At 36.7% G+C, this 22,005-nt stretch overlaps 1 protein-coding gene across 1 annotated transcript in view; it reads left to right on the top strand.

Moving 5' to 3' along the window:
- Positions 1-7,782: 7,782 nt before the first annotated feature.
- Positions 7,783-22,005, top strand: part of ATP1B3 (ATPase, Na+/K+ transporting, beta 3 polypeptide) — a gene marked incomplete at its 5' end in the record, with an annotated part of 17,399 nt that continues 3,176 nt past the window's right edge. The window contains 5 exons of the mRNA XM_010294821.1: positions 7,783-7,911; positions 12,394-12,501; positions 14,064-14,251; positions 15,013-15,063; positions 20,749-20,835. Coding sequence (XP_010293123.1) covers positions 7,783-7,911; positions 12,394-12,501; positions 14,064-14,251; positions 15,013-15,063; positions 20,749-20,835 — 563 coding nt within the window. The remainder of the gene's footprint in view (positions 7,912-12,393; positions 12,502-14,063; positions 14,252-15,012; positions 15,064-20,748; positions 20,836-22,005) is intronic.

Below are 22,005 nucleotides of genomic sequence, written 5' to 3'. Positions count from 1 at the left end.
GAGAATGAATGGGCGCGAATTGCCTTTGCGCCTGCAGGCGTTAGCTGCGGAGCTGGGGGCGGGGGGAACCGAGACCAAAACCCAGAAAGTTTAGGAGCCCCGATTCCTGACAGTCAAGAAAAGAATGATCGTTCTGTGTCATTCTGCTAAACTTGTTCCAGTGTAGGGCTTCTGGGCCTTTTATTTTTCTTAACTGAAGCCTTTAAATGAAGGTTCTCCAGTAAAGCTTGCGAAGGCAGTGTTTGTTTTCCTACTTTCAGGTAGTCTTCCCAGTTGCTTTCCTCTGAGCTGGAAAGCATGTTATCATAATCTTGTTGCTGCCAATAAAAATATTTGGATTTTCTGGGTTATGTTTTCTCATATTAAACAGTTGTATAAATGCTTAATATTAGGATGTTTCTTCAGTCCTCATGGGATGTGTTTACTGACTTCAGAAAATGCTGCGTCTCCTCCCAAAGCTTGGATGTAGTTGGGGTACTTAATAGCTGTGCTTACAAAACCAACAAGAATCTCAGCGTGGCGTAAAGGAACAAGCCAATATATCCTTGGCCTTGACACAATCTCAATGAATACTAATGTTGAAATAGTGAGGAGGAGCCTTAAGCAGGCTATGCATGGGGTGCGCTTTCTTTGCGCTGCCGATGTCTCCTGTCGATCGGGAGAGGGCCCTAGCTTTGACATGAGTTCTCCTCCATTCAGATGGAAATAAGAGCTTGCGAGCCACTCTGCCAGTTGAATAGCAAAGGAGAGGAAATTTCCACTCTGCTGTTGTTGTCTAGTGATCTTTCTGTACAGGCAGGTTTCCTGAAGTGCGTGGGCTGGATGAATGGGTGTATGGATTGCAGAAGTCTGCCTGTGTCATGAATCTGACGAGCGCGAATACTGTGGGCACGATAGAAATAGCTTATAACTTCTTCAGAAAAGTGAAGTTGAAACCACCTTCTCTCTTTAAACCTATCTAGTAGGATAAGTCACTTACAATGTTTCTAGTCTCTGCTAGTCCAAGGCCAATAGATAACACCTGAAATTGATACTATTTAGATGGTAATTGAGTTTCTATGGCCAGCTCCCTGGATAAAAGATGTTTTTCCATATTGAGAAAGTATACACAGGCTTAGATAGTAGTTTGAATAGTTTTACTTCATTAATAAATTTTCTTAAGTCGTTTGGGTGATTGGTATGTGGTTAGTGCTACATACTTTTTCCTTAGCCTGGACGTTTTAAGAGGTGACTATTCAGAAGCGCTATAAATTGTCAGTGTATTTTGTCATCAATATTTATTTGTCCTGATGATTGTACTTACGTAGTTTAATTATATATATTAAGTAAATGATAGTCTTCGACTGTTTTAGGGGGTAGTGTGTGGTTTTCCGTTTGGTTTTTATTTTTTAATTGCAGAACACTAATTGAGTGGCTCTGTTGGCACAGAAGAGTATGCAGGATTTGGTGTCGCTTCTGCCCTTGCAGTACTGATGTGAGCTTAGAGCAGTCTCACTGACTATTGTTCCTTTTCTGTTGCCGGTCTCCCCTCTGAAAGGTGGGGAGGTAGGAGAAGAGCTCTGGTTGCCAGTCTGCTGGACTGTGGTGTCTCCAGGGGCAACATGATAAGAATTCAGTTGACTCTGATTCTTCCATGTGTATTTCTCTTGTCTCCAGACAGCTTCCTCACAGGATTAAGACAGAAGCACTAGAGAAACTGTTAAATAGTTACTCACATGTTGTTCATCTTTTGCCCTAGTCTGAGGCAGTCCTGGGGGCTTATGTGAATTGTAGCTGCAAGGCAGTGATTCTCTGTGAGTCTGAGTGCTGTGGCACTGGAATACTCATCTTTTATCTGCCGTTTCTACACCAGGATTTGTAAAAAGGTCAAATGCAAGCAGCTCCTATACTCATTTGTCATGTAACAGAGGTATGTTGCCTTTCACAGTTTGGTAAAAACCCTGTACTAAGTCTCCTCCTGCTGTAAAAAAAGAGAGATTTTTACTTTACTTTTTGTAGACTTGAGGGATAATTCAATTTGAGTCTTTCACAAATTGGTATCCAAATCTAACAAAAACACCCCTACCAAAACCCTTACATTTTTAGTTATCTGGCATAATCATTTGTGGTATTAAAGAGTCAGAAAATACTGGGAAAAAATGTTGATGAGTTGGTGGTGTTCTCAGCAGCAATGCCTGAGGGGCACTAATAGTCCTCACAGAGGTGATGGGAAGGAGGGTTGGTCCTGGGGTTCCGCACAGGGTGTAATTAGGTAGGGCAAAGAAGGGGGAGCTTGGAAGACTGCCATGTGGGGCTTCCTGTAAGTAAAAGGAAGATTAGCATCTGGGTCTGTCTGTAACGGCAAGGTGCTGTGCCTGCCTAAATTATAGCAAGAGCGGAGTGAGATCATCATGAAAGTATTGTAATGGGATGCTCACTGCACACTCAGATGTGTGCATTATCTTACAATATAGACAGTAAACTTTTGACACAAGGTTACAGAAAAATAATTTTTGGGGAAAAAAAAAGGCAATATAGAGTGTAGCAATACTTCATTTATGGTCACACTAGATGTCATGTCAAGCTTGTTTATGCCTTTCTGTAAAGTTAGTTGTGTCAAGGTGTTCAAGGTAGAGGCGGCATTGTCTTGAAGTACGCAGTAATTCAGATATACTGAATATTCTTTTGAATGCTTAGCTGCATCCTTCAGTGCACAAGTATGTGCTTGAAATTAAACAAACAAAAAACCCCACCAACAAAACCCAACACCTTATTTCTAGGAAAGCTTTCCGCCATGTCACTAGATATACATTCTTGTCAGGCAGCGTAACGAAAGATCCAGTTTTGCTTCTGTTTAGCCTTTCACTGAGTTCTTACTGGGACATACAGTGCCGTCAAAGTTTTAACTGCTTTTCTGACATGATTCTTCTGTGTTCTTTATCAGTGTTTTGTTGTGATTTAGCTTTCCTCACAAGTAGTGTATTATTAAACATCCTGGCATCACTGTCTGCCATTGCAGTAGAAGCACTTACACATCCAAGATGTGGAGAGAGACAGAGTGGGGTTTTTTTTTATTGTGGCAGATGGACAGTTCATATAAAAATTCCTGCACAGTCAGGAATATGACTGCAGTCAAAATCCTACTAACCTTTTCCATAATACTGCCTATTGTAAGAAATGAGTATTTGAGAAATCAGTAGGATATTTTATTTTTCATGACACAGATCACTCTGAAGAAAGAAGGCTTGCCTTCTCTTGTTGCAGGTATCAGTAAGCTCTGGTCGTACAGTGAAGGTATTTTGGGGGTTTGGGGTTTTTTTTGTGTTGTAAATGCTTAATCATGACATTAAGCACTGGCTTTTGTGATTCTTTGCAAGTTGCAGATTTAACAATTTTTAATGTCAAATTTAATGTCAAATGAGGCATTTAGCCATGTTATATGTGGAGCCCTGGCTTATTGTGAAATAAACTGTAATGCAGGACTGAGGGTTTATTTCTTCCTGAAGTTTTCCTTCCCTTTTTCTTCCTCTTCCTCTCCCTGCTATCCCCAAAATTTGGAAGACACTAATTCTCAAGTGTCTAGGGAATAAAGTTGAAATATGAAACATGATTATCTAATATGTATAGTTATATTAGTTTAAGGTGAGGAAGTGCATCTGCAGGTGGACCAAAAGTCCAACCAAAAGTTGCTGGCACTGGTGGTAGTCACTAGTAACATTAGTTAGTTATTTAAATCCCACTAGTTAAAGATACTGAAGAACGATCAAGCAGGTAATAGGATCAGTGCTGCTTGGAATCCAGCAAACCATAAAGACAGCATTTCATTTTCATTGTCGCAGGTAATATTGAATAGTTGCTTCTGTGTCTGTTGTGAGAGTGTTTATATTGATACCTTTATATATCTACCTATGTATCACATATAGGTAGATCTGCCAATCTGGTTTATGCCAGATTGATGTGCTTTTTATAATTTTTGCCATGTAAAGTTTGGAAAGCTCGTATTCATCATGGAAATGCTGTCCTGGTATGTGCTATCTTGTATTCACCAGAGTCAGACATTCTAATTTTCATAGTGGTGACGTGCTTTGATCCCTGCAAATAAACTCCAACTAATGATGGCACCGGCATATTGGTTCAGAAATGGCAGTTTTCCAAATTTGACTGTTGCTTATCCCTGTGGTTAGGATATGAAGGGGTTTTGGTACTGTGATGCCCTACAAAAAGAAAAAAATCAAAACAAAAAAACCAACTAGGTAAATTATAATGTAGAATTTTGGTTTTGGCAGTTTTTCTCATGTGGTAGTTTTAGTGTCAAAGACTGAAGGACTCAAAGGGTTTGGTGTAGCAAGATGTTCTGCAACGATTGAATTGAGTTGCATGTTAGATGTGGTAGCTTACTTTCCTCGGAGTAAATGTGGAGGATAGCTTTCCATTGTTACTTGGGTACATCTTGTTTCCACACAAGAAATACGGTATTATGTGAAGGTATTTTGGCAGAGCTTCTTGACAGGTTATGGCTTGTTCACTGTGATTAGCTTAGGATAATTAATACTAATAGGCTCACAAAGAGCAGCTTACTCAGTTTGGGGCTGTTGGAAGGGGGTTTTTGCTGTTTGTTTTTTCCTTCTTTTTAATGTGGCAAAGTAGCATAAATGGGGCACTTTAGTGGTCAGTGTTGTGCAGTGCACTTACAAGCTATATTAAAATAAAGATTAAAAATAATCTCTGTGTGTGCGCGCAAGCGCTTTTCTGGACTGGGGCAGGTTAGTGGAGTTTCAGGGCTGTGAATAGACACAGTCTCTCTGGCCTTTCTACTGCTGCAGCCCCGGTAGATGTGATGTTGCTGGGAGGGACAAGGAGTCCGTAAGGGACTGTGCACACTGCAGTCTCCACCAGAGTCCATCGCTGTGTTTTAGACATTGGAGTGCCTCTCATTTTCCCGGGTATTGCCACTCCCTCTGTGGGCACGAGGGCTCCCCAGGGACTGCATACACGTAGCAGTTCTTCCTCGCTGCAGTCCTTGGCTGGGAGGGGGACCCCAGCAGCGCCCTTCCCTGCTGGAGTGGAGAGGCTGTGTAGGTGGATGTGCACCGTTGCCTCGACTGGAGGGAGCAAAGGAAGAGAGCTGCAGCACGGTTGGCTCAGCCCTTCAGGGAGCTTCAAAATGAGGTTGAAGGCCAGTGTTGCAGATGTTGTGATAGTATTGGCCCAAAGCAGTACTATTCTTAGGGTCGTGTCTGCTTAGAAGTGCACCACTGTGGTGCTGTTATGACCATCAGTAATAAAGAAGTGGCCAGGGATTTTTTTTTTTTTTTTTTTAACCTGGTGAAGTTAAGCATCATCTTTCAGAAATTAAAATAACGTTATGTCTTGCTTTTGTGCCTAATTGCCACAGAAGGTGCTTGTCTTGTCTTAAATGTCAAACATTTTTCTGCTCCATTGGAACTGATTGATGAATTTCTTGGTCACTTGATGAAAGTATACTTTTTAGACAGCTTGATGAAAGTGTATTCAATAATTGATTAACTTGTAGGGATCAAAAGGAGAGCTGACCAAAGATTTTGTAAGGGAGTTTGTTTGTTTGTTTTTGTTATACCCAAAATACATTGGGTATTAATCAGAAGATCATTGTTCTGTTTTGGATCCAGTTAAAGCAATTGCAAGCTCATAGGTAAAGCAAAGTGCTGGTGTGCTAAATACAGATGCAACTTCTATAGTGGCTTTTGTTGATTAGGATTTCTACTGTTTGTTTTTATATGCTCTTTTCAGCTTCTAAATAGCTTCCGAATAGCCTTAGAAATAGTTTATAATAGATGTCTAGCTGTCTTGTTCATTATAGAGTAAGCTTGTTCTTGTGTTCATGTACTTTGCTACTTAGCTTCTAATCACTGCATTGTACCTTACATCTCAGTGGTTCCCAAGTGTATTTTAAATCACTTTCAGATTACTGCAGATTGGTAAATAACTTTATCAACATGTGACATTGAATACTAGAACCAAGCCTAAATCCAGTAACATTCAGCTGGTTGCTGCAGAGAACTTACGGTAAAGAGAATTTGGGAACCCCCTCATTATTTTAATATATATACACTGAATTCTTTCAGGAGAAGTAATGCAGGTACTTGCATCTTTAGCAGTCATGGATTACTGGGGGCTTTAGTACACTAGAAAATATTTCAGCGCAAATTGCAGTTTCAAGGACAGGAGCCAGGGGTTAGGCTTCCTTCTGTCATCTTCCAGTGGACAGTACACATCACTGGGCGACAGTCATTTTTGCTTTAATTTTTCCTTTTCTATGGAAGGGTGAAAAATACTGTGCTTGAGTCTCATATAATCAAGTGTCAGTGGTAGAATGTTGCATAATGGTTTTGATAGCAGCCTTATAGCTAGAATATTTTATAAAAACTGAATTTGCGTCATCGTTCAGTTATGTTTTTGAATTAGGTTTTGAAGGTGGCTTTCTGTGCAAGCACCTGACTTCCTCAGTACTTGTATAGCTCCCATTCTTTTTGACAATGTCTATGTATGTGTCCTTAAGTCTCAAGTGTTCAGTCTTAAAACAGAATCACACGCTCTTTTTTTAGGTTAGTATTGTATACTCGATTAATAAAACAAGTTCTGTTGAATCTTAAATGTCTTTTAGTAAGTCTTCCATCCATATGGTGTATATGCTTCATCTTTAGTTGGGAACTGTCTCCAGGTAAACATAAATTTTAAAAGGTAATTTTTTGTAAATTATTTTATTTTTGTAATTATTTGTAATTACAAACAATGTAAGTATTTGTAATTAATTATTCTTTTTGTAATTATTGTAATCACGATTACATATTCTCAGAACTTCTGAAAACAAACCCAAGGAAATACAGCAAACACTATGTGTTATTTTTTTGCTTTAATGAGATATGCTAACATGGGTCCATCAGGGTCAAAAACCAAATAATGCAAGAATACAAAACCTTGCTTGAAAACTTAGTTACTAAAATAATTGAGCTGTCCCAAATTTTAAAGGGCTTTTAAATGAGAGTTATGCATCATACCTCTGAGAAAAGGGCAGAAACTTCTTGAAAATCTCTGCAGCTGATCTGAGTCCCTATCATCTCTAAAGTAAGATTTTAACTTTGGTCTGTAACCATGTCTTTTCAGTAAACAGCTGATCTGTGTATCCAGAGTGCATGACTGTGCATGCATAATGAAAAAAAGCGGGGGGGGGGAGAACAGGGGAAAAAAAAATAAAAACACTTCATCACAGTAAATTTTCAAGCTGTTTTCCTAAGTAGTGTTCTCACTTGGCGATTTGTTGCAGTGAAGTGATGGAGAGGTACATGTCATGATAGGCTGTTTGCTTGAGGCTGTTTCCTCAGGTTTTGAGCAGCTCTTCCTTAATCAGCTGTCAAGTTGGAGCTAGTAATATCTGTGTAATTGGTGAATTCCAGGAATGTTGCTGAGTCCCCGAGGTAGACTGGTGAAGCAGGTGGATGTGTTAGGCAAAGACTTTTGATAAGTCTGAATAGAAGACTTGTTTTGTTTTAAAAAATATGCAGCAGAAAGCATTTTCATCTTGAGAAGTCTCTTGTAATGGGACATATGTGTGAATGAATGCTCTGTGTGGAATTCTCTCAAAGATCAACTATGTTATTAAAGTACCAATTGCTTCCTACCTGTTCTGGATCCTACAATTAGGAGTGGCAAGGAACTTGGGGGGGCAAAACCAAATGTTGTATTGCTCATTTCCCACTTTGATTTTCAAAATAGGTAATGGAATTAGCTGAAACAAAACCAGTAATTTTACCTTTTTCTTTACAGGTTTGATCTTACTGTTCTATCTCGTATTTTATGGCTTCTTAGCAGCACTCTTCACATTCACAATGTGGGTTATGCTTCAGACACTGAGCAGTGATATACCAAAATATCGTGACCGGATTTCTAGTCCAGGTAACAGTGTATTTATTTTTTCATAAACCTCTGTCTGGTTTAACAGCTAAGTTTCATTTGAGAGTTTGTTGAAGTATAACTGCATATGGAAAACTGTGATTAGTATTCAATTATGGGTTTCGAAGGTAAAACTTGATGTGAGGCAAGTTATATATGTTTATAGCATAAATTGTCAGTAGCTTTCTGTGTGTATGTGCTAACTTTTGCTAGTTTTTCTCTTAGTTCTTTTCAGTTGAATTTGTCATATATGTAGACCGCAATTTAACTTGCACATCCATACAACATGCTGTTGTAGAAGTGGGATTATCATTTAATCAAATTGCTTTAAAGATACTATAAACCATTTCTCTTGGATCAGATGGAAGGCCACCTGGGATTAGTATTTGATGCTTTGAAGAAAGTACAGGAAGGCCGTGCTATGGGGGTAATCCGCTCAAGAGCATGTAAGGACTATGATACGAAGGCATTTCCAGAGTTTTTGTTACAGTGTTAGACAGCTTTCAACTGACATGGAACGTCTGTGGATTTCAGGCATTGTTGACCTATTATGTAGGGATCCACTGAAGACAGAGGGTCCCATTTTATGATGAAGCGAAGTCCACATAACATGGAGCTGCCACTGAAAGTGATGTCTTCCTTCCTGGAGCTACTGCTTCCTTTGTGTACATGCGCATCCAGTCCCACCCCACTGTTCCCTGGTTCAAGGAGCTATATGTGACAGGAAAAAAAAACCCTGCACAAATAAAAATGAATAATAAAGTGGTTGTCTTTTTTTTTTTTTTTCCCCCCTTCCCTCTCCCTTTTTAAAGATTGGTTTAAATATGTCACTAAAATCTGTCATTATAGGCTCTATTTTGGTGTATCTCCATATTGGGGGGAAAAAAATAAGGATTTTCACTGAAAGATTTAAAAGATGCTTCTGCATACTTTTAACTACGCCAAAGAGATTAGTGTTTTCTAGTTACTGTTTCTGGACAGTGTGTAAGTATTTGATTTGTATATGTAACTTAAATGACTGGGCCACCTGAAAATTTGATAAGATATCTCAAATTTTATAATAACTTGGCTTAGGGACCAAATTTATGTTTGAAACACAACAAAACTAAATGGCTATGTGATATGAATATTTTGGTGGCAATTAGACAACATTATTTTTTTAAAACACTTTTTCCTTTTTTGAACTCTAGACTCTTAAAATTAACCAGCGTCTTGCAGCTGCATCAACACTTAAGATGATACAGCAAACTTTGTGTGAGCAAATTGCAGTTGGGCCAGTGTCTCTGTATTCTGAACAGAATTTGTTTTGATGTAATGTTGAGGCCTTCTCTAACAAGTGTCTTCTTCTTAGAAGGGATTCTTGAGGATTTGTGGTGTTTTTTCAAGATAAGAATGTGCTAAAGGCTGAAAGGAATATAAAACCCCACCACCTTCTTAGTTTAAAAAAAAAAAAAAAAAAAGAAAAAGTGGCTTAGTTGACCATTTCTCCACATTTCCTTTGTGGTAGTCAGAATCTTGGTAATGGATGGAGCTGTGGGTAGCTGTGACTTAATACTGGACTTGAGTGACATTTTTTCTATTGTGCCTCTCACAGTTCAGGGTATTAATTTTCCTTTGTTTTGAAATAAGTCATAAAGGATGTTTGTTTAAAAAAAGTACGTATGCTACAATTAGTTTTTAATTTAAGAATTCCTATAGCATCTCTGAATTAATTTTTTTAAATTTACAGTGTCTTTTATTACTCATACATAAGAGTTAGTAAAATTGTTTATTTCTGTTTTAATGTTTCTCTTTAACTCTGTCATTTTTCACTTGCAGTGAAACATGTCATGTTCCTGGCTGTAAAACTCTAAATTAAAAAAAAAATTCTACATACAAAACCTGGATGGCGTAGGTCAAAGGTTTTACTCTTGTATTAAACATACTTGGAAATCTCACAGTTGATTTATTTTATAATTTATATTTGACTTGCATTGTACACTGGGATATAATAGTATCAATCAAATCCAGATGATTTAAAAACCCTTTTTTTAAGTCCCTCTTGGAATTGTAGGGTAATGTAATCTCTGTTACAGTCCTAGATGTGATCCTATGTTGAGGCTGCTAATTCTGATCCACTAGAAGAGCCCAAATCCTGCATTTCTCCCAGTCTATGCATCAGTCCTTCAGATAGCTTTTTCTGTAGAATTGACACCATAGTCTCTGGGCAGGCTGTGATCCACTGGAATTGGAGCAGTCCTTTCCTCTTAGGATGTTTTTGAAGTTCCCCTCAAGCAATAAATCTCTTCAAATTATTGTTTAATTCATTGATGACTAGTTTAGTTACTTTGTCATATTCACTTTGGAAAACAGTATCCAAGTCCTTCATTTACAATATAATTCTATAGATAATAACAATATCTTCTTCCGCAAAACAATTTAGTGTGTAAAACCCCTTCAGTGATTTTTTTCAGCCATGTTACTAATTACCTTGTATTTTGTTGAATCCCAGTTCAGTGTGGAGGCCAGAAGATGACTGTAATGGTGCAAAGTAATTTGCAGTCAAAAATGGTATTTTTAGTTTTATATGGACTGTCAGTCATCAAGGCATTTAATTGTGGCTTCCCTGGAAATAATTTAACTGCTGTAATGCAGAAAGGAGAATTTATTGTTTCCCAATTTAAAGTATTCGTAATAATTTCTGCGTTCAGTTGAGAAGTTTGGTCATTTCTGTAGGCGAATCCTTAATAGACCTGGGCTGCTTAATTGCGCTTCCTATATGCTTTCCAAAAGCTTGCTGTGATTGATTGACTACAGTATGGCATTAAGAATCCAACATTAAGACAACTTACATGACATTATTTTCCCACTGTAATCTTATCTTCTTACATAATTGTTTTCTATACAGAAGCTTTGATTTTATTTTTTAATTTTGGGACATGAGTTTTGTTTCCTGCCTTGAATTTTATTCATTTGGAAATCTAGTTTTAATTGGTTTTGCTAGAGGATAGGAAACTACATGGCATCCTAAGCTGATACAGTTAGTTGCTGCTGTAGTTGCCACTTCTTCCCTTACGCCAAATTTTACATTAATCAAGCCATTTTAATATTCTAACTTAGAAGAAAACTTATCTGATACAAAATGGGTTGGGTGTTGTTTCTTTGTTTGTTTTTCTTTTGTGGAACTGCAATGTCAGTTCTCAGCTATACTTGAAGAGACAGATGCATGGACACTCCTCTGTTAATCACAACTGCAGGGTTTTTGTCCTTTCTGATTATTTATATTAAATAAGAGTTACCTTAAGGTAGTATGAATAAAGCAATCAATCATACACCTTTTCTGAACAGATTTAATCTCTTCTGCAGTATCTGGTGGTGTAGTGCTGTTTCATTCTGCTACTGAAGCTGTGATGAAAAATAGTAGCATTAGGTATCCATGTTAGTGACAACTCCTGATGTTACAGGGCTGTATGTATTAGCAGAGAGTGTGCCTTTTGCTTTCACCTGCTACAAAAAAAATCTCTAAGATTGAATTCTGTACCTTTCTTTACCCACATCCTGGGAAGGACGGTTCACCTCTCTCAAGGGCCCAAACTCCATGTCAGTGTCTGCCTTTTTCATCCTTCAACACAAAGCTGAACTTCAGCGTTCAGTAATCTGTGTCCTTGTTTCTCCTGCCGGTCCTGGCTCCCTGGCTGTAGATTGTTCCTGTTCCAGTACCCTCAGCCAGCAGCTGAATGAAGCCAGCCCTGGGCCCCCACTGCAGCAGCAGGGGGAACCCCGACCGCTGCTAGCAGCCTGGGAGGTAGCTCAAGAGCATTTGTAGTTACCACAGCCTGACTAAGGTCACTCTTTCAAGTGACACGCATGCAGTGGTTTAATAAAGTTTCTTGTATTTTCCATGAAACAGATGACATCTAAACTTTCTGTTTGAGGAGGAAAGGACTAACAACTAACTCGGCTTGTCTGTATTGATTGGGAAATTTCTCAAGCCATCTTTATGCATTATAAAGTTTTTAAAAATACTTTGTTTCTTGTGGGTTTCTATGAGATTAATACAATCATAGCTTCACTCTATATTGCCTAAAGCTTTGAAGCATAGCTTTAACTGGAGGTTTTCTGGGTGTGGTTTGGGGTATTTTTTCAATTATTTTTTAAGTTTAATTTGTTGAATATGGAAAGTGGGAAGTGAATCAGTAAAATTCTTTTATTGAAAGTGATTAAGTTGCTGATTTTGCTATTCCTAATCAGTTGCATTTGGTTTGTGAATTGCGGTTATACATTGGATTGAATTTAAGTATTAATTCATGTAATGTTGATTTTGATAACTTGACTTCAAATACAAACTACCTTCCAGTACTGTGAAGAGGTACTGTGATGGGGTAACATTGACGTTTCTTTACAGATAGGTATTTTCCAATGTATGGATATGATTTTTGAGTAGGTTAGACTGGTGTAGGGCAGAGAAATTGTTTAGTTCTTTACTTGCACTTTTTCTTTTTTAAGGACTTATGATTTCACCAAAGCCAGACACTGCATTGGAATTTTACTTTAACAAGAGTGATGCTCAGTCATATGCAGAATACGTTTCTACACTTAGAAAATTTCTTGAATGTAAGTAAGTTACTTAGCACTGCCCAAGTAATTCAGGAGTCTTAATGTCAAGTACATTAGTTTCCTTTTTTGCTTGTTACCGATTGCTAATGAAAACTGATGCAAGTTCAGGCTTACTCTAGCCATGTGTGTTATTAAAGTATATGCTTTACAGGGAAAGGTAAGTATCAATTCCTACATTGGACAGGGAGCCTGAGGAATAGTGGAGTACGTAACGGAGAGTTTTGGGTCCTAGTCCAGTGCTTTGGTGGCATGATTGTTTCAATACTACAAGATGTACAAGTTACATTATGCCAAAAGAATTCAGTGTAAAATTACATAGGTCATGTATTGGGAGGCAAAGTTTATCAAGATTTAACTGATTGGGCTTTATCTAAATGGCATGGTAACTGAGTGAGAATCCTTTAGTCTTAAGAACTTGAGTGTTTGCTTGTTTAAAAAATGAGACACACAAAGATTAATTTAATTGCAATTTATTAATTTTCTCCCTGATACACAGTATTTACAGGCAGGAATAGTTAAATACTGAATTTAGACCATGGAAAAAAGGTAACGTAGAACAAGACTGAAGGATGGCAAAATCACTAGTTTAAGTCATACGTTATTTTATATATATGCTTGCCTGTACACCATCTAGAAATGCAGAAGTCCATTTAAAATACTACTAAGTTTAACCCCTCAAAAGTTGTAAGTCAGAATTGGATGAGGTGCTGTAAAATCTCACCTGTGTGCATGAGTTGCTTCATTAGCTACACAAGCTATGCTTGAATCTATCTGGATTTGTAGGTTTGGTGCCTGCTAAAAGCTTCTATGAGTAGGCTTTTCTTTCACAGCTCTGCCAAGGGTTCCTGGGAGGAATGCTACATTGCATGATTACTTGCCTCGCCTGCAGTTCAGTGGGTTTTGGACTCTTGCATTGAGGATGAACTTTCATTACCCTTTTTCTATTTTAATTTGCTTATGCTTAGCTGGGTGTGGGGTGTAAAGGAGGGGAACAAAACCATAAAACTTGTTAGATGAGCGTTGGTGACAGCGTGATCTGTGTACTTGTGAAGTGCAAGAAACACAAGAAAGTGAGAAACAGCTTGGAATGTTAGTGTAACATCAGTTATACTACCTGATATAAATGTAGAGACAATTTAGTATTAGTAATTGAAATACTTGAAGTTTTCCTGTGTGTTTGTGAAATGAACATGTCCAAAGGGAAAACTGGTTTGGCTTCCAGGTAAAACCTTGATGGTTTATATTTTAATACATTATTAGTTTAGAATTAGTTTCAGTACAGAAATTAATGGTTATGATTATTGATAAGATTGGAAAAGCAGGACAGCATTATTTCTTTTGTAATACTCCTTTTATTCTTTTCATTTGAGTACAGTGCCACTTCTTTGAAAAAGTGTTTGTTAAGATGGATATAAGAGACATAGTGCTCTGAAAATAGTCCTTTGAGAAAACTCCTAGACAAGTAACAACTATAAATTAGATATTTATATAGGCATCTGCAGCTTTTGGCTACTTGTGTGCTTCATACCGTTGACTTACCAGCTATTTCTGTTTCATAGCATATGATGATTCAAAGCAATCCCAAAACATAAACTGTACACCAGGAAGGATTTTTGATCAGAATGATGTTGCTGTTAAAAAGGCATGTCGATTTAACCTCTCTGAGCTTGGACAATGCTCTGGAAAGGAAGATAAGACCTTTGGCTATTCTAAGGGAACTCCCTGCGTGCTTGTGAAAATGAACAGAGTAAGTGCCTACTTATTTTTTAATTCTTAGTATAAGTGCTCTCAACTACCACAGTATGAAAAATGACTGTAGAAAAGGACTGAAATACGTGTTCAGTTTGCTTCTCAAGGTATTTGCATTTCTGGAATAGTGTAATTTACTGAAATGTCTATTAGACATTAGAAATGTCTAAATGTTCATGTGTTTCAGAGAGTAAAATGAAGTGAGCTTTTTGAGCATCCTAATACTCAAAAGTATTGGCTTTGATTAATTGAGTCAAGATATCTAAAAACCCTGTTTTAAGGAGTACAGTGCTCTTTGGTTTTGCTTACTGTTCTATGTAAGAGATTCTAAAACACCGTGCAGGTAAAGCCTGTTTTACTTCATCTCTGAATTCTAGAAATGTAATTAGAATGTCATACATTCTGTAACTCCTAAACTATGTAAGGCGACGAAAACTTTACTGAGTGGATAAGTATTTGACTTTTCAGTGATGTTATACATTACTTGAACTGCTAAACTGATCTAAGCCATTAATGTTACTTGCTGAATGTAAAATAAGAGAATAGTCCTTTCTGTGGCCACTGTAACTATTTGAACTTTAACTGAAATCTTTAAATCTTAGTCCTAGTCTAAAATTGTGCTTCATATAAAAATGATACTAGATAGATTTGCTTCCTGTGTGAACTCTGTCATATTAAGTGGGGGAAAAGATCAAATTTAGTCTGTAAAGCTGGAAAGGGGAAGAAAGTCTATAAAATTGTTAACCTTCTCTCCTTTAGATAATTGGATTAAAGCCTGAAGGGGAACCACGTATATACTGTACATCTAAGGTCAGTTCTGAATGTAAGAAATAACTGTGTAGTTAATTTTCCTTGTAATTAGGATGAAAAGTGAAGTAATATACTGTGTCAGAACATTTATTTCAATCCCTTTCTTGTTAGACTTTGTACTTTTTCTTTTTCGTGTTTTCATCTTACTGTATGTCTAGTTTGGTTTTTGTGTATTTGATTTCTTTAGTGTACTTATAAAAATACTCTTTTTGTTGTTGTTCTTTCATCTTTAGGTGTATTTGAGCTACCTGACTTGCTTTAGAGTCGAGGAAAATGCATACATGTAATTTGTGGTTATATTTATTTATTGTGAGTTGTGTTTTGTTTTCCCACTTCATAACCTGTATTTTTATTTTTTCTCCATGCTGCAAGTGCACCTTAGACAATTTTATAAATGATGGGTAAGACACAGTGTGGAAACTAATGTTACTGTTCGAGTAAAAGTAGCCTTCAAATCAAGTATAAACTATTTACAATAACGGGTAATGTATGCATAGTTGTTGTGTACCAGTGGATTTACACAGAGTTTTTATGGCAACTATAATAATTACTTTGACTTCTGCATATTTTTCCTAGAATGCTTGGGGAGCAGAGAAAGCCTTGGTAAGTTAGTAGCTTGAGCAAGGGATGGAGTCATGGCTTTTAGCTTGAGGTGGCTGATAAAAATGTAGGCTGGGACATTTCAGCAGTTAATGAGACAAATACTGTAAGTGTTCCTGCCTTCATCCTAGGTACCTGCTGTAGGCATAAATTTTAATACTTGATTTTTTTGTGGAGTCTTTGGAAGTTTTGATCTCCCCATGACAGTCTGTTGCAAGTAAAGGGGATTGCTTCTCTTACTTGAGACTGATTTCTTCGTGTCCATTCTTTAAAAATGTTGTTCTGTTGGAGGAATTATTTGTTTCTTTAGAATAAAGCAATTAAGTTCTTTCTACTTCTATTAGTACTCTTTCTTCTTTGACTTCTCTAGTTTATAATTTTTCATCATGTGGTATCACAAACTTTGTTTGTTGTGAAGTTTGCCACTAGCCACTAGCTGAGGTATTGTTAATGACAGAATTGTTCCCTCTGTCATCATATTGGAAGTAATAATTTCTCTCGAGGTGAATTTGCCATTTGTAATACATTGAGTCTTTTAATCATTTTCCTGCTGGTTATTGGTTACATAACCTACTTGGTTATTTCCCAGTCTATTTGTATATGTGAATTCTTGAAGTTCATAGGTTTGAACTTCATGTTGCTGTTTTTGGCTCTACCCCCTGTAATTTTTCATGATCATTTTAATGGGATTGAGTTCTCTTAAATTTTTTAAACTACTTATGCGTTGGTGCCATCAGTGAATGAACTTTATTTTACATCTCACAAGTCCTTCCTGAGAACACTGAATAGGGTCCAGGACAGTCATTTTAATTTCCACCTGAAATGCTTTGTGATGTGTTGAGAACTAATGTTCCAGTGATTTGTAAATATTTATGGTAAGCCTATTTTATTCAGCTTTCTTCTGTGGATGCTCTGTGAGACAGTGGTAAAAGCTATACTAAGCAAACAACAGACGATGCTTTTTCTTACCCTCTTAGCTGATCTCACTAGCAAAAGAATAAGTCTGATAACAACTTGGTTGATCATGGTTTTGCTATTTTTTTTGAGAAACTTACAAATAAATTGTACTGTATGTTATGTATTTTCTTGTCCTCTTTCTTTAAGTACGAAGTACTGCGTTCTACCCAATCTAGTTAGAATTTCTCTGATCTATGCAAGTGTAGTGTTTTTAAATTTTAAGATTATTAATCGTACTAGTTCTTTACTGACTTGCAGGGAAAGGCTTTGCTACTTCGAGTGCATCTATTTTATCTTAAATTAGCTTATTCTTGCCCTAGCTCATCATGATTTACCTGCTTAGAAAAGCTTAAGTATTGGTTACAATTCATCCTTCTCTGTAGATAACAAAGCAGCAGCATCAACAACTTTCATTTTCTCCTTTTGTCTATGCTTGATTTTTACAGAACTTCTCCTTTTTTCTCTTATGCCCTTTGCTTATTGAAACTCTTACTTTAAGCTTAAAGCATTACGCTGTTCTTTACATGGGCTTTTGAGGCCTTGTTTCCAATTCCATTTTTATTTCTTTGACTCTTTAGGATGTGAGTGCTATGTAATGGTCTCTTCCTCTTTTGTAATGGATAAGGTGAATGTTTACCTGGAAATAATATCTTGTGGCTCTTCTGGATCTTGTTGATGCAAGGATGTGAATTGTGACCCTCTTGTGTGCACACTGGAAAGGTGGAGAAGGATAACCAATAGGCTTTTGCGCATTTTGCAGACAAATTTTTAATTGTGTTGCATCTGCCACTGTATTTGAATGTTTCCTAAATACTGGCTTATAACAGAAGCTGAAGTGTAGTGGCCATTTGTACTTCTCTGTTGCTTCTGTTATTCAGGGTGTTTACCTAGTCTTAAAGTAACTGATATGTTCTGTGGTGATGGTGTTGGTTTTGTGGTTTTTTTCGCCTTCTGTGTTGTGGTCAGTAAACATGGATTAAAAGAATTCAGGGTGTACTGCAAAGTTTAATCTGAGTGGCGTGCATTTCTGAAAATAAACCCCGTGCTGGTATTAGCTTCATAGAACATGTAAGCGTATTTGTGACGTTCATAGCACAAATGCAACTTAATAGTAATCGTAAATCTTTACATCTTTACGTCTTAATCTTTACATCAGAAATCTTTAACGTCTGAGTGACAAAGATGGATTTTGCTTAGAAGTTGATTTAATTGAGCAGAGCAGAAATCCTACTCTCATGTTCTCTTTTTTGTTTGTGGGGTTTTTTTTCCGCCTGTAGATTTGCTGTTTACCAATTTTTCTTTCCCCTTCATCTATATATTTAAATATTTCTTGTTCTTTATAGTTAGAGTTCTACATTTATTGAGAGCAATTTGGAGAAGTGTCTGCCTGGAACTAACACAATCTGACTTTTAAATTGAAAAAAAAAATTTCTTTTTAGTCAAACACAAAATAAGGTTAATAGCTTCTCTCTGCGCATCCTGCCAGTCTTTGCCACCTGAAACGCCATTTAAGTTTTGCACTTTGAAATTTATGTTCTTCAAGCATTCTCCTGTGAGGTGATTGTTCTTTTTTCTCCCTGCACTTTTCCTATGGGATTTTTTAAAAATAGAAAAATACTAGATAGATCTGTGATTTCAAAGTCGGCACACTTGATAGTTGGAGATGCCCTTTGCCCCCACACAGTGGTAGCTGTCGTCACTGTAATTTCTGTAGGTTAGGGAAGTGAGTGTTTGCAGTGTCAGACACTAATTCCAGCTGGTTCTACCTTCTGCACCCTAGAGGAACTGACCTGCTGTAGTCCTGAGGATCTCCACAAAGAGAAGAAGCCAAAAAAGGATTGTGTTTCCAAGAAGTTTGAAGATTAGCATTTTAGGTCTTTAGTTTTGGGCTGGAGGTACGCAATTTCATGTGCACTGAAACATCTTGCAGCAGTATTCTTTCAGGTTAAAACTGCCTTTACTGAAAATTGGTAGATTTGATGCATTATGTATTTTTTTAACTGTAGAGAAGAAAATAGCCTTGCTATTGTCAAGATACTCAGCATCCGAGATATCTTGCTTTTTGTGACAGGAATCTTAAGAAGTTTTACAGTTTCTACTAACAGATACTGCTCTTTATCTTGTGCAGTTACACCATTTCTTCTTCTCAAATGATTACAGATCAGTCTTGCCCAAGTTCTTTCCTTCGATCTTTGTACATTATTTTAACATCTCTAAAATTATTCTTTCACACAGTCAGTGTGGTAGACACAGTCAGTGAGGTAGAAGTCTATCTGTCCAGCTAAGTGGCCTGATTTTTAGGTTTGCTGACTGACTGCAACTTGTTGTGGGAATTGTAAATGGTAAGCAGAAAAAGTGACACTCAGTAATGGACTGATTCTTGAAGCTCTTCAGCAAATGCAGCTTGTTTAGGTGTTTTTTGTTATGTTTTTTTAAATTGTGTAGGTATATTAATTAGGATTAATTAATTATTAAAGAAACTCTCAAACCCCAGCAGTTGCATGAGACAGGCAGTTGCATGTCCCAGAACCTCTCTGCTATTGCGTTGAGTAGCCTAATGCATATATATTTGACTGCATGAATGTCTTGTGTTTAGCTGCTCCAGAAAGCTCTACTCCTATTTATCTCTTTTTATGTTATTCCGTACTCTGATTTTTTTTAAACTGTTACTTCTGAAATATATTTGAAAATGAGTATTTTCAGCTTCATGATCTTTAAATAAAATAAAGAATAATGGCGAAAAGCAACACATTTCTACTTAGTAATTAAATTTGCTACCTCAACGTCCAAAATACTTCAATATATGTTTACTAAGTATTGCAATAATTTAGACTGCAAAGGGACAAGAATGTGGCCATATCCTAAACAGCATATTGTATGTTCTTTTGAGGAGGTGAGGAGAAGGTGTCCTTGAACTGTGATTTATTCTTTACTGTTTTTTGATCTTTGAGTTCCTCTTTTGCTTAGTTCTGTTAGTGAAGTTGTCTTCTGAACTTTGTAGCGTATCTTTTAAAAATTGCAGCTGTTGTATATGATAGTATAGAAAAAAACAATGAAAGTTACTAGTGCACTTTGAACTTGTGAATTACTCTGAACAAACAGTGATGTTCTGAAGATACATTTAGCATGTGGGGGGGTGGTGGTAGTTTTAGTGGCATTTCCCTTTATCATGGTAAAAAGTTTACCTTATTATAGAAAGTCACATCAGATGTGAGCATTTTCTAGTGGTTTGAACTTGTGGTAGTTTTGACATTCTGCCAGGATACACAATCCTGAGGAATATTGTATATAAGGAGGTGTGTGTATCGATATACTGATAGCCTGTGGCTGGGACAGCTCAATCATACATACATACTTTTGTGTATCTTACAGATTGGGTGACTCCTTAGTCAGAAATTAGGCAGCAACTTTGTAGGTAGCTGCTGCTTATTAGAAGATTTGAGATTAGAGGGGAAAGTCTAGTGATAAGATATGCATATGTATATTGTTCCTCTAAGGTGATGATGATACACAGGAACTCTGGTAACATCACCATTTAAAATTTGTGTTTCCTTTTACGTAGCCTATTAGTATTCCAAGACTAGCTGAACAAATGTTAGGAATAGTGACCATTGCAGGGAACGATCTATAGTTCTTTGTGAAGGGTTGTATTGTTCCAAATTTAAGAGGCTTAAAAACCTGGCTTTAAACAGAAATTAATCTTTATCTTTTAACTTAAATGTGGATGTGCTGTTGCTTCACCAAAATATACAGGCTTGCTTGTGGACACTTGGAATTTTAGCTTATATAGGGGATTTTCTTGGTTGTTGTTAAACTATTAATTGCAATGAATACTCTCTTCCCCTTCCCCATTGCTTTGACTCATAAGGGAAACATGAAGGCAAGCTGTCTTGACTTGATTACTAATTTAAATACTACTGTTAATAATCCTTACTGTAGCAGATGTGTGCAGCATGTAACTGTTTGCCAAAACCAAACCTATTTTGGAAGTTATTCTAAGACTTTGTTAGCTCAGTTGCCTTTTTTGGGGCATCTTGTGCTTTATCATTGGGCTATAATTCTAATTTTGTATTTATTTTTATGCAAGCAGATATTAACTTTTAATTTTGTTGCTGTCTCAAATCACAGGAAGAAGGCATGGTTGAGATAAATTATTTTCCTCCTGAAGGCTTGATTGACTTAATGTACTTTCCATACTATGGGAAAAGCTTGCATGTAAGTCTGCCTTAATGATGGTCTTCATTTAGTAAGTGTTTAGTTTGTATTTGCATTTACAATTACTAATATCAGATTGATTCTGAAGTTTGAACTTTGTAACGAGGTATTCTTAAGGAATATTACATATGCAGAAATTTCACAGTGCTTTATAAGATTAGAGATATGCTTTAGCAGACATAAGGAAATAAACTGGGCATTGTCCTAATGAAGAAGAGGCTGTACACTAGCAGTATTTAAGGGCATCTCCTGCTTTTTGGTCACTGGTATCTTTTGGAATCTTTTTGAATGCAGGGAAAGGCAGGAAAAGTAAAGTGGTTCTTTGGATTACAGTACAGTTTCTAATCCTGGGGGTTTATGTATAGGATATTAAGTTTATAATTCATTATGGTATTGTTGATTATATTTCTTTGTGGCTCTGCAGCCATGTATTCTATTTGCTCTGTTTTATGAGGAAGCACTTCTGCACGGTAGCAGAATTTTTTTTTTTTTTCAGTTTTCTTATCTTTGTTTTTCTTTGCATACTCCATCTATCCTCATTGTATTCTGACATAAATTTTATTTATCTAATTGAGGAACATTTAAGTTTTAAAAAACCCTGAAGCTCACTGCTTTATGGACACAGAATACATAGAGTTAAAACTCCATTTTCTTTTCAAACTTGAACTTAGTTTTTTCTTTTCTTGCATCAACTTGTAATAGAAACATACAGAAAATGCATAACTTCTATCAAACATTAAATTATGTGGCCTCTTATTGACCAAGTTGGTCTAATAAACATCTCCACTGTTCACCATTAATGATAAAAGTACTTTTTAAACGTAAATCTATTAGATCCATATTATACCACAGTGGTGGTTTGTAATTTCCCGAAAATGATTTTTGTACTAAATTATTCCTTTATCAGTTATTTTTCCAGTGTATGCTATACTTACTTGCAGCAGTTCACATAACATTTTTATATCCTCACGTGGGTTTTACTAATGAGGAAGGAGTTTGGATTACTTCAACATTTGCTTTCATGTTACTTATGGGTAGTTCTGTGTTTTCCATTTCGTTGCCAGACTTTTTGAATTGGTAAGCCATCCATTTTCTTAGACATACAAGACTAGAGAAAGACTGTCAACCTGTGCTTCCAACAGGTAGAGTCAGTATGTACTCTATCTCCTC

This window comes from Phaethon lepturus, unplaced genomic scaffold (assembly GCF_000687285.1).
Source record: "Phaethon lepturus isolate BGI_N335 unplaced genomic scaffold, ASM68728v1 scaffold14789, whole genome shotgun sequence".
Taxonomy (NCBI): domain Eukaryota; kingdom Metazoa; phylum Chordata; class Aves; order Phaethontiformes; family Phaethontidae; genus Phaethon; species Phaethon lepturus.
This window is presented reverse-complemented; position numbering and strand designations above follow the sequence as displayed.